Source organism: Pipistrellus kuhlii, unplaced genomic scaffold, assembly GCF_014108245.1.
Source record: "Pipistrellus kuhlii isolate mPipKuh1 unplaced genomic scaffold, mPipKuh1.p scaffold_m20_p_12, whole genome shotgun sequence".
Taxonomy (NCBI): Eukaryota; Metazoa; Chordata; class Mammalia; order Chiroptera; family Vespertilionidae; genus Pipistrellus; species Pipistrellus kuhlii.
In genome coordinates this window covers 46,256,284-46,270,065 of record NW_023425427.1, presented here as the reverse complement: position 1 = coordinate 46,270,065, position 13,782 = coordinate 46,256,284, and the positions used below count along the sequence as shown (strand labels likewise).

The following is a 13,782-nucleotide window of genomic DNA, read 5'->3' as shown; positions in this document are numbered from 1 at the left end:
AGAGGATTTTCACTTTTATGAAAGTAGGCAAAAAGCAATAATAGCATTCAGCATTTGTTTGGCCACCAGCAATATAGAAGCAGTACGCACCCCAGCAGTGAGAGTGGCATCACCAAGCTCCTTCCCGGGGAACCATACTCATTATCTCCACAACAAGGCCCATACTTTGAACTGTATCTGGGAGTATCTGTGCTTTATTTAGACTTATTTTGTGCTTCTCTTTGCAAGATGTGTCTAAGGTATCAGAAAAGCCTAAGAGAGCTTCTAAGGGTATTATGTTTAGCATAAAATGGCATGGTTAAGCATTTGATCATGAACTAAATACATCCTACGTGTGTTGAACTTGCCTAGTCCATTTGTACTATTTACACAAAGAAAGAATCTTGAAAGCTGCCAAAGTTACTATTGGTTCTGTTAGTAGCAAAGTGGTCTCCTCTAGTTGACATCCAGTAACAGATAAAATGGAAAGTCTATTATTTGAGTAAATTGATGGGTATATAAAGCATGGTGTGTATTTATCATGTCATTCCTGCTTTTACTATATGTTAGTGTTACTTAGATTTTATTATGTTATTTGGTATAGTTTGGTAAGTTATTTTGGGGATTTGGGAATGCTCGAATTTTTTTCTATATAAATTGACGGTAATTGTTTCTTCACTTTACATCATTTTGGCTTGCAAAAGATTTCATAGGAATGCTCTACTTTTGGAAAGTAGTGGAAACCTGTGTACCCAAAAGAATTCAAAAGTGAAACTCAAACAGATATTTGTACACCAATGTTCATAGAGCAATACTCACAACAGCCAAAACAACCCATATCTCCATCAATAGATGAAAGGATAAACAAAATATAGTATATAAATTCGATAGAATGTTATTCATCCTTAAAAATAAATAAAATTCTGATAGATACAGCAACATGGATGAACCCTGAAAACACTATGCTAAGTGAAATGAGCTGGACACAAAATATAGTAGTTTATTCTATGTATATGACTTACTTAGAATAGACAAATTTGTAGAGACAAAAAGTAGAATAGAGGTTACCAGGGACTTCCGGTGAGGTGAGGAAAGTTGTGTTTAGGGTGATGAAAAAGTTCTCAAACCAGAGAATAATACTTATAAAAATCGTATGACTACTTAGTAATATATATCATATTAACCCTTCTCCTTTGTTTAAAAAATGTATTCTTATTGATTGCAGAGACAAAGGGAGAGGGAGATTAAAACATCAATGATGAGAGAGAATCCTGCACGCCCCGAAAACGAGGTATGTGCCCTTGACAAGAAATGAACCCGGGACCCTTGAGTCCACAGGTTGACCCTCTATCCACTGAGCCAAACTGGTTAGGGCAACCCTTGTCTTTATAGATACAACACTTACAAAAATTATTTCAAAGTGATCTCAGAGGTTTTGTAACAAGCATCTCAATGAGGCTTTGTTGTTCTCTACTTGTCAAATTTGTTAACTCAAGTGTTTGAAGATCTTAAATTTTTCATTTTATTTACTGCTTTTAAATAAGATAATCAATAAATGATTTTTAAGTTAAAAAGTTAGCTTAGTTGTAAGCAATAGTTAATATATGGCCTTCATTCAATGGGTATTTCACTATATTTCAGACACTATGCTTGATTTTAACCTTCATTATCTTTAATACAGAGGCTGCAAACTTGTAGAATGAGGCTGCCAATGTATTTTGTTTGAACCAAAAGTCAGCTTCAGTTATAATTTTCAATAAAATTGCCTATTGTATCAAATTTCCTAAGAAATTTTAAAATTTCTACATCTGTAGTTTTTTTCTAAATAATATTTATTCCTGATATCTTTTTTATTTTAAATTATCATTCTATGTCATTATTACTGTTCAGCTTGGGCCTCCCTTTTCACTTTCTTACTGATATCTTTGAATAAATATTCTTAACTCCAGTGAGGTCTATTATTTATCTTCTCTCTTATGGCTAGTGTTGTCTGCATGGTATTAAACTATCTTTGCTTACTCCTTCTATTTTAATATATTATTTTTCTTCGTATCCTTGTTGAGAAATTAGCCAATCTAATAGTTGTTCTTTTGAAAGTAAATGTCTCTTCTTTCTGTTGATTTGGTTTTAATGCTCCCTATACAAATAGAAGTGGTTTTGTATTTTTACTTTTTTCCTACTGAAGTTCAGAGGGTATCTTGGGTCTAGACTCAATTGTTCAGCAAGCCTGAAAAACTCTCAACCAACTCTTTACATGCTGCCTCTCCCTTTTCTGATCTCTCCCCTTTTAGATTTCATTAAATGTCTATTGGTTGTTCTAATTCTATCCTGTACATATTTAAGCTTCTTTTATGCTTTTGTTTTTCTGTATTTCATTTGAAGTGTCATCTTCCACTTTATTAATTCTCCTTTCATGTATGTCTTCTCTGTTGTCTAAACTACTCATTAAATTTAATTTTAAGAACATATTTTTTATTCCTACACATTTAATTCTTTTCTAATCTGTTTATTTGGTTTTCAAAATATCCTAATCTTTCTTTGATGCTTTTAGGGTTCTTGAGTCATTTCAATTACATATTCAATCCATAATATCCTTCATATTGTTATTCTTTCATTTCAATATCTTAAAAGATCCAATCCAGCTTTGTATTATGAGTCTTATTGATTCTTCCTACATCTTCTAGCTTTTATTATAGTCTCATTTTATTTAATTTATTTATTTTAAATACCTTTTTTATTGATTTCAGGGAAAAGGGGAAAGGGAGAGAGATATAGAAACATCAATGATGAGAGAAAATCATTGATCGGCTGCCTCCTACAAGCCTCCTACTGTAGATTGAATGAGCAACCCAGGCATGTGTCGAACAATAACCTCCTGGTTCGTATCTCCACATTCAACCACTGAGCCACACCTACCGAACAATAATCTCATTTTAAGGCCTGAATTTTTGGGGATGTCTCTCCAGAAAGACTTTATATTACTTTCTGTAAAAGTTTCAGGGGTATCGACATTCTGATACCAATTTTCATGTTGACCTTTCACCTTTCACTACAGTGCAAATTTAATCCAAAATGTATTCTGTCCAAATAATGCTAACATTCAAATAAAAGTTGGGCCCAGACAGTATGGCTCAGTGATAAAGAGTAAACATATGAACCAAAGGCCACTGGTTAAATTCCAAGTCAGGGTAGCACATGCCCAGGTTATAGCTCAATCCCTAGTAGGAGGTGTGCTGGAGGCAGCCAATCAATGATTTTTCTCATCGGTTTTCCTATCTCTCTATCCTTCTCCCTTTCTCTCTCTAAAAATCAATAAAAACGTGTTGTGGTTTGTTTTGTGTGTGTGTGTGTGTGTGTGTGTGTGTGTGTGTGTGTTTTTAGTTGGGTCATATTAATCATTTAATAGGATTAAAATATGAACAAAATTGGTCAAATAAAAGAGGAAAAAATATATACCTTTTCAGCAGAAGAACCTGTCAGGACAAACGTTGAAAAAACTGGAAGTGGGTATTTGGTTTGGGGATCCCAACATTCAATAGTAGCTCCCATAGGAAGGCAGAAGAGAGGTACAGATTCTGAGAGTGGAAATGACTCATAATCATCTTCCGGATATCTAAAAATTAAACCTTTTGGAGAAAGGAGACAATGATAAATTTTTCTACACAGTTACTTTTCCATAAAGTATATGTGATACATTGTTAGGATATTTTAACAGCAAACTTCATGGAAATATTTGTGTGAAATTCCAAAATCAATTTTTATCTTGTCATACCAGAAATTTTACTAATTTAACCAATTTACCCGTTACTTTTTGGACTATGGACTTTTAGTTCATAAAACGTACTAAATATACTAGTTAAACTCTATAGGATCACAAATCTTTTTTTTTAATATATATATTTTTTTATTGATTTTGTACAGAGAGGAAGGGAGATAGAGAGTTAGAAACATTGATGAGAGAGAGTCATCGATCAGCTGCCTCTTGCACACCCCCCACTGGGGATATGCCCGCAACCAAGGTACATGCCCTTGACCGGAATCGAACCCAGGACCCTTCAGTCCACAAGCCAACGCTCTATCCATTGAGCCAAACCGGTTTCGGCAGGATCACAAATCTTAATGTATTTTCTTCTACAAACTACCAACATCTTATAGGAATAGTTAAGAAACACACAGGAAAATTTATCAACTATTTCAGTTAGTCTTCTATAAAAAAAATTCAGGGGAGGAACAAGTATTATGAAAGAACACCAAGGAAACAGAATTATCACAGTCCCTAAATTCATCTTGAGAGAGAAGCACTATAAAAGACGTGCAACATGAAAAGTAAATGAGATAGAAACCCTTTGTGACTGAGTCCAGAGTATGAGACCAAGGAAGTAGGAGTAGGAGGGGGTACTCTGAGAACATAACATAGCCCCTTCCTAATCAAGTAGCTACATGTCATTAGTTCGTTAGCCTCTAGCACACCACATCCAAGATAAACACTTGAAAATCAGTAGCAGATTTTTTAGTGCAAATTCAATCTTCCAAACTCTGTATTTTAAAATATGTCTTATATAAAATACCTGAATATTTTCATGCTTGTTTCCGTAAGATTTTTTTAAAGTGACACTCTCTCCCCACCAAAAAAATATTTTTAAGAAAATCACATACAATCAATACATTACAGTAATGTTAATAGTATCAAATTTTTAAATGATACTGAACTTGTAATTTTATATTATTAAATAGTTTAAACCATTAATATGAATGTCTTTATAAGGAAAATCAACATTTTTCAGATATAAATTTGCCTAGTTTCTTTGAAGTAAAACTTTATTAAAAATAATGTGCATGATCAAAATGTATTTGACACTGCTTATTTTCACAAAGAAGAATTCCAGTATTTCTCTTCTATTTACAACTGGAGCATACCTGTATTTTCAGTTTTTATCCCACCATACCAGCGGGATGAAGAGGTCACACTTAAATCTTTACAGCCCTTGACACTTTACTGTGCAGTAAGAATGTGGCGATAGATTTCTCAAACACTTCATGGCAGAAAAGTTTCTCAGGCCCTCCTGTCCTCCATATAGCTGATTCTTTGCAACAAGGGAGAAAGGAAGCAAGTCCACCTTTCATGGCAAGTAACATGTGGTTTCAAATCAGACACAAAGAGATAAGAGAAGGAAATATAAGAAGTAAAGATGCAATTTGACACCTTTCTGATTGCCAAAATATAAAAGATCAGAGAGTAAGCACTTTTCCACTGAACTGTTAATCTATTAGTATAGACTAAACAGCTGCATGTTTATTCCACAAATGCCTGCTTGAGATGAAAGTTCCTATTTAATTAACAACACTTTTTGGGGAGACAATATTAATATATCTTACAATGTGTAATGTATTTAAGAAAATAGTTATGCCTTTACATGCTAAAATTACAGATAATTCCATTTATGAATAGGTCAATTCCACAAACTACATAAGGAAGTATACATTATTGCCTTTCCTAACGAAATAACTACAGTAATAGAGATAATTTTTTTAAGTTTACTTACCAGCTTTATACGCTAGTGAATTAGAAGCAGGTACAGACTTCTTATAACATAGAAACACACTGGAACCCCACTGTAAAATATAAATTAGGTTTTAAAAAAAGACGAAATAGAAAAAAATTTATTTTGTTGAATATCTTTTAAAGATTCTGATTATTTATTCAGGGAGTCTCTTTAAAGCATGTTTATCAAAACAGACTATAATAATAAAAGCATAATATGCTAATTAGACCAGACATCCTTCTGGGCGTCCTTCCAGATGAAGCTGGGACTGCGAGGGAAGCCCAGATCTCAGGTGCCAGCCAGCAGCCAGAGGGAAGCCTGGGATCTGGAGCCGGAGGGAAGCCAGTGCTGGCAGCCAGGGGAAGGAAGGCCTACGCTTGCACGAATTTTGTGCAGTGGGCCTCTAGTATAGTATAAAAAACAGCAAACATGAAGTTGAGAACATAAGAAGAGTAAAATAATATTGCCACCAATTTCAAAAAGTTTAGTTTCAAAAAGTTCAAATTCTGTAGTCATTCAGAACTACCTATATTTGAAAGAGACAGAAAAAACTAGAGTGGAAATCAGAATCCAAACGAGGAAAGATTGAGGTCAATAGGATGCTATAAGTCATTACCTCCAGAGGCAAATCTGTCCTAATAACCATGGATGCATCAGACCTCTCTATCTATACCACAAACTAATATTAGTTTGATATAAACATATTTTTCAAGATAAATCTGATCCAATAGTAAACTTTAGTCTCATTAAACTATAAATAAAATGTATATGTTCAATTTTTTTCTTCATTAGATCCCTCTTAAAAAGTAAGTATGTATGGGCTTAGTGCATAGAGCGCTGGACTGTGGATAGAAGGATCCCAGGTTCGATTCTGCTCAAGGGAACATACCTCGGTTGCAGGCTCCTCCCTGGCCTGGGACCCTGGTCAGGGCACATGCTGGAGGCAACCAATCAATGTTTCTCTCACATTGATATTTCTGCCTTTCCCTCTCCCATTCTCTCTAAAAATCAATGGGAAAATATCTTCAGGTGAGAATTTAAAAAGAGTAAATTTGTTTAAAGTATATAGTTATGTGTGTGTGTATCATATATGTGTGTGCAAAGCCCACCTGGTGTGGCTCAGTGGTTTAGCCTCAACCTATGAACCAGGAGGTCAACAGTGCAATTCCCAGTCAAGGCCCATGCCTGCATTGTGGGCTAAATCCCCAGTAGGGGGTGCACAGGAAGCAGCCCTTCAGCGATTATCTCTCCCTTCCACTCTGAAACCAATAAAAATGGTTTTGAAAAAAAGTTTGTAAATATCTCTATATATAAAAGGCTAATATGCAAATTGTCCCCTTGGGAATTCAACCAGGAGACCAGGAGATCGCTCGCTATGAGGTGTGCTGACCACCAGGAGGCAGCATGGAACAAAGGAAGGTCCTGGCCGACAGCCAGAAGGCGCCAAACAGCCCTGATTGCCAACCAGGCCTAGTGACCCTATCTGTGCACGAATTTTGTGCACTGGGCCTCTAGTTTAAAATAAATATATATAAGAGAGTCCCCATCTAGACTCCCTGCAATTTTCCTAAAAAACAAAAACCAAAAACCACACACACTATTGATACCCAAACTAATTAAACCTCTAATTAGCATAACAAAAGCAATATTAGCATGCAACACCCCCCCAAAACTCCTGGCTTTAAGTATTTATTTTCTTTTTTTTTTTAAATATATATTTTATTGATTTTACACAGAGAGGAATTGAGAGGGATAGAGAGTTAGAAACGTCAATGAGAGAGAAACATCGACCAGCTGCCTCTTGCACACCCCCTACCGGGCATGTTCCCGCAACCAAGGTACATGCCCTTGACCGGAATCGAACCCAGGACCTTTCAGTCCGCAGGCCAACGCTTTATCCACTGAGCCAAACCGGTCTCAGCAGTATCTATTTTCTGAATGAAATTATTCTAAAGTATCAGATAGCTAAAGATTTTTAAATTATTATGAATCATTAAAAATTAGAAAGCTAAAAGTAATAAAAATCATGAAAATATAAACTGAGAGTAAATTATATGCTCAATAATCAACAGGAATCCAAAAAAATATGAAACTTTATTCTTACCATTCCACAATTTAAGTTTTTGTCAACTTTGCAGAAAGTATGAGGAGGGGTTTCTCCTTTACTGGTTACAATAACACAGATATCAGTTACAGCCAAGGAATTCTGGGGCCGAACTGGAGAAGCCCTTCGATAAGTGATAAAGATTCTTTGTGAAGTAGTTGAACTATTGTTGACATTGGCACAGCGACCATAGGGTGTGGCTTGGATCACTTCACATCCTGAAATGAGCCTTTCTTTTCCTTCATATAGAACTCTGCATGACAGGAAGGAGAGAAATAGAAGTAAATAAAGTTCAGTTTAATGCTGGTTTTAATTTTGGAAAAAATAATTGGTCTCTTCTATTGTTTCTCAAATCTTATTTGCAAACAAAAACTAAAATTATTAGTTTGGGAAATATAAATCTCTTTACTATTTTTCAACAGCTAGAAGTATAAATAAAACAAAGAACTTGATTTTTTTTATTGCTTTTTACAAGAAGCATATGAAACAAGAAAAGGGCAACACCGCAAACATGCTCAGGTCAATTCCTAGAGAACAAGTCTTCAGATGTTTTCACAAAATTTTCCTTCATAATTCCTATCAAAAATTTACCCTTAAAACTCCTTTACTTATTGGATGAGTTAAAAAATAAAAAATAAAAAATATATCTCATCATGAGGTCATGAATCAGCAACTTTAATATAGTAAAATGTTCAGTATTTCCCAAACAGATCTATAGAGTCAATACAGTACCTAAGTCCTAGTTGCCTTTTTAAATAGAAATCAGCAATGTACAAGTTCAAATGGAAATGGAAGGGAACCCGTGCAGCCAAAGCAATCTGGGGGGAAGCAGGACAAATTTGGAAGACTTGTACTCCCTCATTTCAAAACTTAACTTCCATTATCTTTTCTGCATGTTTGAACACAAAATAAAAAACGCTGAAGAAAAATACTAATTTAAAAGTCAATGAATCTAATCAGTGGAGAAGAACCTTGGATAGTAGTCTGATTCTTTATCTTAATAAACATATCTGACATGAATATATTATCCTGTCCTAGCCAGTTTGGCTCAGTTGGAAAGAGCCTGCAAACTCAAGGGTCCCAGGTTCGATTCCAGTCAAGGGCACAGGCCTAGGTTGCAGGCTCAATCCCCAGTGTAGGGCATGCAGGAGGCAGCCGATCATTGGTTCTCTCTCATCATTGATGTTTCTATCTTTCTCTCCTTCTCCCTTCCTCTCTGAAATAAAAATATATTTTTAAAAAATGAACTACAAAATAATAATTAAAGAGAGAATATATTATCCTATTAAATTATACTTTATAGAGTATTTAACATTGTGAGGGAATATCAAATCTTATTTATTTTAACAACTTACATTCAGGGGGAAAAAAGTTATTTTTGTAAATATCTCAGTTTATAAATCAGTCAAAAAGGTCAAAAGTTGATCCTTTTAAATATGAAAAAGTTTCATATTTAAATGAGGTAGGTGCTTAATCTCCAAAATATAAAGTACTCATATAACTCAACAAAAGGAAAACAAACAATTCAATTAAAAATGGACAGAGGACCTGAATAGTGGCTAATAGATTTTCTAAACCTCATCAATGTGCTTAAGGGGCAAGAGGGTGGAGGGGGAGGCAGACAGGTTAAAACATTTAAGTCACCAGATATTAACAATTATTTGATCTAGAGAGAAATATTTAATCATCATGATTAGCTAAAAGACAACCATACACTCTAATAAGCCTCGATCAGTAAAATACTGTAACAGAAATTAAATGCCTTGCTGTAGCCACTTTGGCTCAGTGGATAGAGTGTTGGCCTGCAGACTAAAGGGTCCCAGATTTGATTCTGGCCAAGGGCATATGCCCTGGTTGCAGGCTCAATCTGCCTTCCAACAGTAGGGGCATGCAAGAGGCAGCCAATCAATGGCTCTCTCATCGTTGATGTTTCTATCTTTCCCTTTCTCTCTGAAATCAATGAAAAAAAAGTATATATTTTTAAAAAAAGAAAAAAATAATATGGTCCCTTAAATGTTAAAAAATAAAGAAATTAAATGCCTATATAAAGAGCTACTTGCAACCTGAGAACATCTAAGTATAATTATCTAAGTCATCATTTTATTTTTAAGTTGTGCCACTGAACCACAAGCAACAACAATCTTTTAGAGATTTGCATCCTTTCTATTATGACTGTAGAGGGAGTGGGGGAAGATGTGAAAAGATGGCCTTTAAAGGATGGCTAACAGAGGGAACAGTGAGGGCTAGAACGTAAGTCCCTGCCTGGTTTTCCTTCAACTGACATGGATATTATCAAAATTTTATTCTATAGCCATCCTTCTATATATATATATTACCTATGTTCTTAAGACAACCCATAGAGAAAATTGTTAAAAACTGAGAGTAAATCCATTACATGTCCAGAACCACTCCACCTCAATCAATAATTGGTGTTCACACTCATTTTAACCTCCTTTTCCCTTCTCAAAGGAAAAGCCCCTCCATGAAAGGCTAATCCAGTCATCCATGCTATTGCTATTACTCCTTTAATCTATTTCATAATTAATACTACCTGTTACTCCTATATATCAGCTCTTCTTTCTCAACTTGTTTCTTGCCTTCAATATAAAGATGTTCCAAGTTATTTATCTCCTGGAAGAAATGTTAAAAAACAGCCCTTGACTGTGCATCCCCTTGCCCCTCAGGTGTCCTAAAGCATTACTTCTGAGAATTTTGTTAAAATACAGATTCTGATTCAGTAAATTTGGGTAGTGCCTAAGATTCTGAATATCTAACATGCTCACAGGCCCTATGGACAATACACCTTGAATAGCAAGATCCATAACTATCTTCTCTTTTCCTTCAAGTCAAGCTTTCAAAAAGAAGCCTCTATGACTCCAAGTGCCAATCATTTCTCAACCCTTTCTAACCTGGCTCCTGTAACTAATCCTATATAATTAAGAGGTAATATACAAATTGACCATCACTCCAATACACAAGATGGCCACCACAAGATAACCAGCAGGAAAGGGCAGTTGGGAGGGACCAGGCCTCCGAGGGCAGATGGGAGTAATCAGGCATGCAGGAGAGGGCAGTTGGAGGGGACCAGGCCGGCAGGGGAGGGCAGTTAGGGGTAATCGGGCTGGCAGGGGAGCAGTTAGGCAATGATCAGGCTGGCGGAAAAGTGGTTAGGTGATCAGCCTGGCAGGCAGAAGCAGTTAGGGGCAATCAGGCAAGCAGGCAGGCAAGCTGTTGGGAACCAGCAGACCTGAATTGTGAGAGGGATGTCTGACTGCGAGGTCCCAGATTGAAGAGGGTGCAGGCTGGGCTGAGGGACACCTGCCTCCCACAGGCACAAATTTCATACACAGGGCCTCTGGTGATCCTATAAAGTTGTATGACTACGATCCTAATTGCACTGACTTGAAGGAAAATGATGGAAGCTAAACAGGGTGGATACTAAAAAGAGTTAAAAGGGTGGTGCTGAAAGGTCCATCTTTTAGCTTTGGAAAGTTAAACATAATGAGGTCCTTTGGCCAGGCCTGTGTGGTTCAGTGTTTGAGCGTAGACCTATGAACCAGAAGGTCTCAGTTTAATTCCCAGTCAGGGCACATCCCCAGGTTATGGGCTACCCAGTGAAAGGTATTCAGGAAGCAACTAATCAATGATTCTCTCTCATCACTAATGTTTCTCTCTCTCCCTCTTCCTTCCTCTATGAAATAAATAAATAAATTTAAAAATAAAGACCTTAGGATAATTTCACCAGAGCTCTACTGCAACACTGGAGGAGGTAATGAGCACAACAAGTAGTAGTAAAATGCAGCAGCTTGTTACCTTTCTTAGTACAGTATCTGAACAACTATCAACAGAATAACCAGCAGCCAACTGCTTAAAAATAATTCATGGAGCTCAAGCCGGTTTGGCACAGTGGATAGAGTGTTGGCCTGTGGACTGAAGGGTCCCAGGTTCGATTTCCATCAGAGACACATGCTGGGGCTTGGGCTCGGTCCCCAGTAGGGGGCGTGCAGAAGGCAGCTGATCAATGATTCTCTCTCATCATGATGTTTCTAGCTCTCTCTCCCTCTCCCTTCCTCTCTAAAATCAATAAAAGTATCTTTTTGAAAAACACAAAAATAATCCATGGAATAATCAGGAAAATTTGTATATGATGATACTAAGTAATTAATAATTTTTTGAGATGTGGTATTATAATTACATTAAAAGAGAGCTTGAACATAAGAAAATCAATTGATATAATACATCACATAAATAGACTAAAAGAAAAATCCACATTATCATCTTAACAAAGAAAAGGCATTTTGCAAAATTCAACATTTTCATGATAAAACTCTCTCATAAAAACAAGAGTAAAAGGAACCTTCCTTAACATAATAAATGGCATCTATGAAAAACTCACAGCTCACATCATATTCAATGGTGAAAGATTGAAAATTTTCTACCTAATATGAGAAATAAAACAAGGATGCCTGCTTTTACCACTGCTGTTCAATGTTGTGCTCTAATTTTTAGCCGGAGCAATAAAACTAGGGGGCAAATAAAGCAAATTGCAAAGGAAGAAATAGAAAATCATCTCTATTTGCAGAGGACTTGATCCTATCATTTTTAAAAATCCAAATGAAAGCTATTAAAGCCACTAAATTCAGCAAACTTGCAGGGTTCCAGATGGCAATACTCTCCAAATAGACCTACAAATTAAATGCAATCTTCAGGAAATTCCAACAGAGTGTTTTATATAAAGGGACAAGCTGATCCTAAATATTTTCCAAGATACTCAAGAACCTATGTTTTTACTAACTGATGGTAACTGTAATAAACAGAACAGTGTAATACATTGCATGTATATATGGAAAAATATAGCTATTCTAAAAATACATTTGGATAAAATGCTTTTGCAGAGAAAACTGTTCATTAGCTGTGGATTAGATAGTAACTATCTCATAACAACTATTCTTCTAAACTGTAAATACCCTCCCTGTGGTACTAAAAACCACAAAGCACAGTCATATTTTTTAAAACAGAAATACCACTTTGTTAAATAAGTTCAGGGCTTTGAAAAAAAACCATCACATAACCCAAGTAGCTCCTAAAAAAACAAACAAAAAAACTGTCTTTTATTGTACCTTCTTATTCTTTTATATTTAATAACCTTATCTGATAAGTACAACAGAAATGGAATCACATTTCAGGCTCTATGTCTTCATTTCAGCACTTTTAAAGGAATTGATTTAATGATTTAAGTACAATGCAAAGAAATTCAGTAAGGGTGGACAGAGAAATGTAATATAATACTTGAACCTGAAATAACAAATAATAATAGAACTATCAAGGACTTCAAATTCCTATTCCCATGCACCTTAAATAAAAATTTTTCCCTTCACTATAGCAAAAGAAAATAAGTCATGGTACCCAATGTCGGTAAGGGGTGGTTTATCTCTTCCTCTTTTATAACAGAGAAAAAGTTCTGGGCTTTTCAGACTTCCATAGTTCAAATTTGCTTGGAGAGCTGATGGAGTGGCTTCAACACAAGTATAACCTTCAGGTACTGTTTCCCCAGCTGATTTGTTAATAACTGCAATGTCTATAATTGGAGCTTTAGGTCCAGTTGACTTAGTATCGAAACGATTTATTTCTTGATCCAATAGAGTAGATGTATCAGTGAGACCTGCCACAACAAAGTAGTCGGTCACTCTTGGCCCTTTGTCTTCTATCATGGCTGCTATTATATTTCCTAGAAGAGGGGAAAAAATCAATTAAATAAAATACTTTATGCTGGCTCTCTAAAATTAAAGTATTCCTGAGTTAACAATGATCAACTAACCCATTTCCCACCTGGATTTATAATCAAACTAGAAGCCCAGTGCACAAAATTAATGTGGGGGGGAGGGGTAAGGTAGGTGGAGTCCCCTCAGCCCAGCCTACACTCTCTCCAATCCAGGACCCCTTGGGGGAATGTCCAACTGCCTGTTTAGGCTTTGATCCCGGGGATCAGGCATAAACCAGCAGTCAAGACATTCCTCTCACAATCCTGGACCGCTGGCTCCTAATTGCTCACCCCTAACTGCCCCCCCACCCCCCAGCCTGATTGCCCATGACTGTCTCTGAGTGCCAACCTAGTCGCCTCTAACTGCACCCTCCCTGCCAGCCTGGTCAACCCTT

General features: G+C 36.2%; 1 protein-coding gene across 5 annotated transcripts in view; it reads right to left on the bottom strand.

The window, feature by feature from the left end:
- DENND4C (DENN domain containing 4C) overlaps positions 1-13,782 on the bottom strand; it is a 113,005-nt gene that overhangs the window by 70,482 nt on the left and 28,741 nt on the right. For 3 of the 5 annotated variants that reach the window (XM_045580271.1, XM_036434142.2, XM_036434141.2), the window contains exons 1-5: positions 13,445-13,466; positions 13,033-13,354; positions 7,627-7,879; positions 5,523-5,592; positions 3,436-3,605 (exon numbers count right to left, since the gene is read on the bottom strand). In XM_045580271.1, the coding sequence (XP_045436227.1) occupies positions 3,436-3,605; positions 5,523-5,592; positions 7,627-7,879; positions 13,033-13,354; positions 13,445-13,448 (819 nt within the window). In that variant the 5' untranslated portion in view covers positions 13,449-13,466. Of the gene's footprint in view, positions 1-3,435; positions 3,606-5,522; positions 5,593-7,626; positions 7,880-13,032; positions 13,355-13,444; positions 13,467-13,782 lie in introns of those variants that run through there. The other 2 variants (XM_036434143.2, XM_045580272.1) reach the window with 2 other exon arrangements.